Below are 5,110 nucleotides of genomic sequence, written 5' to 3'. Positions count from 1 at the left end.
TTAAATAACCAACTATGAAGCTGATAGAAATAGATAAAATGATAAGGAGAGAAATGAAAGAAAGATTAATGGAGCATGAATGTGTAGTAGCAGATTATAAGTAAACAGAAATAAAATGGGAGATGGATTGAAAAGCATTAGAGATGAATATGCAATTGAATTAATAAGAACTATTTTGTATTACACATGGAAAAGAGGAGATAGAATAGGAGACATGATAGTAATAAATGAAAAGAAGAATGGAATGTGGAATAGATTGTATAAAGCATGTGGAAAAAGAATAAACAAAGAAGAATTTAGAAAAATAGTAACAAAAGAAGAAAGAGGAAAAAGGGATAAAAACAGAATAATCAAGTATGTGAGAGAAAAGTTTCGAGAAGAATATATAAATAAATGGAGAAACAAGAAAGTAAGTAGTGAAGTATTGAAATGATTTGAGGATAAAATGACTGAGCAGAATAAAACAATTAAAGTATGGAAAGGATTTAATGTTATAAGAAAAGCATATATACAAATAAAGAAGATGGAAGAGAAAGTAACAAGTGTAGGAGTAAGGAAAGCATGAATGAAACATGATATGAGATATGCAATGTGTCCAATGTGTAATAAGATAGCAACAATAAATCATATTCTTTTGAATTGTATAATCACTAAGAAAACACAAATGAATAAACATGATAGAATAGGAGAATACATATTGAGGAGTTTAAAGATTAAATACCAATTATATGAAAACAAAGAAAAGATGAAGAAGAGAGAAGAAGAAAATACAAAGAAATTAATAATAAGGAAAGAAGAATTAGGAAAGAATGAAAGAAGAATAGAGAAAGATAAAATACTTATAGTTTAGAATCAAGAAATAGTAACAGAAGTGAAGACAAATTCATAAAAGAATAGACATTTATGTCAGAGACTTAAATAAGAAAGAAGCAATGATTATGGATATGACAATAGTAAGAGATAAAAACATAAGTAAAGCATTTACAGATAAGATTAATATGTATTCAAAACTACACGAACATATAAGAAAGATAGAAAGATTAGTATGAGTAATAGTTATACCAGTAGTAATAACAGTTGGTTGATTAATAAACAAAGAAACAGTTAGATTACTAAAAGCAGAATGAATAGAAATACCAAGGGAAATAATGACAAAAGAGAACGTAATAATAAATATGAAAGATCTTATGAGATATTGTAAAGACTATTCTGGAGAATACAGAGATGTAGAAATACCAGAAGAAGAAGACTCTCAGGAGAGTGAAGGAAGGGAAGAAATTCTCACCTGAAGAATAGGTTGAAAGGTATTAAACCTTAATTTAATTATTATCTTAATTTCATTTTCATGTTTCAATTGTTCTTTTGTTTGGTGAGAAGTTATTTTCTGTTCAATGGCAACAGTAGACTTCATTGAGGTATGAATGGTAGTCATACGGTTTCCAGAAGGGATTAGACTAAACAAAGAAATAGATAAAGAAATAGATAAAGAAATAGATAAAGAAATAAACAAAGTAAAAAGCAATGCATTAGAAAGATGAAAGAAGTTGAAGAAGAATGATTCAATCACAAGGAACAACACGAAATAAAGATAAAGAAGAAGAAATAGAGAATGGATTAGTAAGAAAAGAAGAAGGAAGAATAGAAGAATATAATAAATAAATGCACAATAATAGATAAGTAATAATAATTTCAGAGAAGAAAATAAAAGAAAAAAACACAAGAAAATAAAAGAAAATAAAAGAAAAAAATAATAAAAAAACAGAAACGTTTTTTAAAACAAAAGGAAGACCCTAACTCTAAAAATAAAGAAGAAACCCTTATAGTATTTAAAGAGGAAAAAAAGGAAATATATATCAACACTCTTAATGCCAAAGGAAAAGACACATATTAATATTGTCGTTATTGGACACGTCGATTCAGGAAAAAGTACTACTACAGGACATTTAATTTATAAATGTGGAGGAATTGATCAAAGAACCATTGAAAAGTTTGAAAAAGAATCAGCTGAAATGGGAAAAGGATCATTCAAATATGCATGGGTATTAGATAATCTTAAGGCAGAAAGAGAAAGAGGAATTACTATTGATATTTCATTATGGAAATTTGAAACATCTAAATATTATTTCACTATTATTGATGCACCAGGTCATAGAGATTTCATTAAGAATATGATTACTGGAACATCACAAGCTGATGTTGCTATTCTTATTGTTGCAGCTGGTACAGGAGAATTTGAAGCTGGTATTTCAAAGAATGGACAAACCAGAGAACATATTCTTCTTTCATATACACTTGGAGTTAAACAAATGATTGTTGGAGTTAATAAGATGGATGCTATTCAATATAAACAAGAAAGATATGAAGAAATTAAGAAAGAAATTAGTGCATTCCTTAAGAAGACAGGATATAATCCAGACAAGATTCCATTTGTCCCAATTTCAGGATTCCAAGGAGATAATATGATTGAACCATCAACCAACATGCCATGGTACAAAGGACCAACATTAATTGGAGCACTTGATTCAGTCACACCACCAGAAAGACCAGTTGATAAACCACTTAGACTTCCACTTCAAGATGTTTATAAGATTTCAGGTATTGGAACTGTACCATGTGGAAGAGTTGAAACTGGAGTTCTTAGACCAGGAACTATTGTTCAATTTGCACCATCAGGAGTATCATCAGAATGTAAATCAGTTGAAATGCATCATACAGCACTTGCTCAAGCTATTCCAGGTGATAATGTTGGATTCAATGTTAGAAACTTAACAGTTAAAGATATTAAGAGAGGAAATGTAGCATCAGATGCTAAGAATCAACCAGCTGTTGGATGTGAAGATTTCACTGCTCAAGTTATTGTTATGAATCATCCAGGACAAATTAGAAAGGGATATACACCAGTTCTTGATTGCCATACATCACACATTGCATGTAAATTCGAAGAATTATTAAGCAAGATTGATAGAAGAACAGGTAAATCCATGGAAGGAGGAGAACCAGAATATATTAAGAATGGAGATTCAGCACTTGTTAAGATTGTTCCAACTAAACCACTTTGTGTTGAAGAATTTGCTAAATTCCCACCATTGGGAAGATTTGCTGTTAGAGATATGAAACAAACCGTTGCTGTTGGAGTTGTTAAGGCTGTTACCCCAAGAGCTGCTAATGCCTCAGCTGCTGGAAAGAAGAAATAATTTATTTCTTTTATTTTAAATAAATTTGAAAGTTTTTAATTTCAATAGAAATAATAATAGAATGTATTTCAATAGAAATAATAATAAGCAATTAATTAAGTATTAATAGAAATAACTTCTATTATTCCTGTTTCAGCAGAGACTAATCACTTCTTCTTGTAGCTCTACAGAGTATTTTGGTTGTGATTGAAGCAGTATTCCATGTGATCTATCATGTTTTTTATTACATGGTTTTTAATTTCTTTCTCCATGTCAATTTCAATTTTTAATTCTTTAATTAATCTAACACTTGAGTTATTTATTAAACCATTGATTGAAATTACTACTGGATTTATTTTGTCATCTTTTAATTTTTCTATTTTCATTAGAATATTCTTTAATTTCTTATACTTATTTCTTTTCTTCAAATACTCTCAATTAATATTATGATTATCCAACAATAGTCTTATCAAATATTAGACTAGTTTTGTTCTTTTTATCTATTACATATATGTCTGATATTTTGTGATTTTGTCATTCACTTTTAGGCATTATTTGTTTGTTTATTATCATTGTAATGTCTTTATATTGGAATATTGTTTCATATTGTATTTTTATATTGTTTATTTCTTGTATATTTTTTATTAATCAATATGATAATGCATATATTGTCATATTTCTTCATTTATGAGTTATTATGAACAATAAAATAGAATATGTTTTACTGTTATTATATTGTCTTTACAAATTGTTTAGTATTTTAATCTTTCATTTTTCATTATTTTTGATTTTCTATACAAACAGAATATTGTTCTATCTTTCATTTTAGTTAATTAGAGAAATGATTATTCTATTTAATATTGATTGAATTCAATGATTTAATTGTAGTAGTTTTATCTACTCATTTTAATTCAATCCATTTTCTAATGTGTTCATTTGTTTGATGACACTTCGAATTTCATTATAAATATTAATAGAATGTGTAATTCAAAAAGAATATTTCTATTAACATATTATAATGTAACAAAATGTAAAAATATCTCTTAGAAATTAAATACAAATACATGACTCTTGGTATTCATTATTTTTAGTATTATCTTTAGTATTAAATGGATTAAATAATTATTAAATTATTCTTGATTGATTTTGACTTATTCTTCTCCTAGAATTTCTTCCAATCCTTCACCTTCATTACTTTCTATTTCTCTTTATTCTTCGGTTTCTTCACTACTGTATTTCATATCTTCTTTCATATTTCTTATTCATTTCTCTTTTACTATTATTCCATTACATTTCCTTTTCTTTCATTTCTTATTTTTCTAACTCTTTATGTATTATTCATCGATTCTTCCTTCTCCATTGTTTATTATGATTATTGTTATTATTGTATTTGCATATCATTATTTATTTCATTTGTAAATCTTTTACTTAGATTCTTATCTATTACTATTGTCATCTCTATGTTTATTTTAGGGTACGAAAATTATCAAAGAATAATGCATCTAAATAATTTACAAAAATGAAAAAGAGTAAAATATTTTGCATCCATAGAATTTTCCATTTATTATATTTTGCTCATAAAAAAAATAAAAAAAATAAAAAATATGATAAATACAGAATATATAAATATTTATGTTTATATTTTATGATCATTTCTATTCATTTTGTATGAAATATTAATGAAATAGATGATTTGATTATTCATATTTCTTTTTATTCTTTTTATTCTTTTATTTATATGTTATTTATCTATCGTATTTTTATATATTTATTTTTATATTTATTTCTCTGTTTATATTATTTATATCATTGTGTTATTCTTATTATATATATATTATTATATTATTCTTATTTTATGTTTTTATGTTTATATTATTTAGATTTTCTTCTTGTTATTCTTTTATATTTAAATGTATTTTATTATTTGTTTATTCATC

The 5,110-nt window shown here is 25.9% G+C and overlaps 1 protein-coding gene across 1 annotated transcript, besides 2 other annotated features; it reads left to right on the top strand.

Moving 5' to 3' along the window:
- Positions 1-1,325: part of a repeat region that runs on past the window's edge.
- Positions 1,326-1,865: 540 nt separating this feature from the next.
- On the top strand, positions 1,866-3,194 carry EHI_052400 (elongation factor 1-alpha 1; the record flags this gene model as incomplete). The annotated part of the gene is made up of 1 exon (XM_643625.1): positions 1,866-3,194. One exon carries the CDS (start codon positions 1,866-1,868, stop codon positions 3,192-3,194), a length of 1,329 nt encoding a protein of 442 aa, XP_648717.1.
- An 81-nt stretch (positions 3,195-3,275) lies between these two features.
- Positions 3,276-4,132: a repeat region.
- Positions 4,133-5,110: the final 978 nt, after the last annotated feature.

This window comes from Entamoeba histolytica, genomic scaffold (assembly GCF_000208925.1).
Source record: "Entamoeba histolytica HM-1:IMSS scf_1104750517073 genomic scaffold, whole genome shotgun sequence".
In the NCBI taxonomy this organism is placed as follows: domain Eukaryota; phylum Evosea; order Mastigamoebida; family Endamoebidae; genus Entamoeba; species Entamoeba histolytica.
The sequence above is the reverse complement of the archived record's forward strand: the minus strand, read 5'-3'. Positions and strand labels throughout refer to the sequence as shown.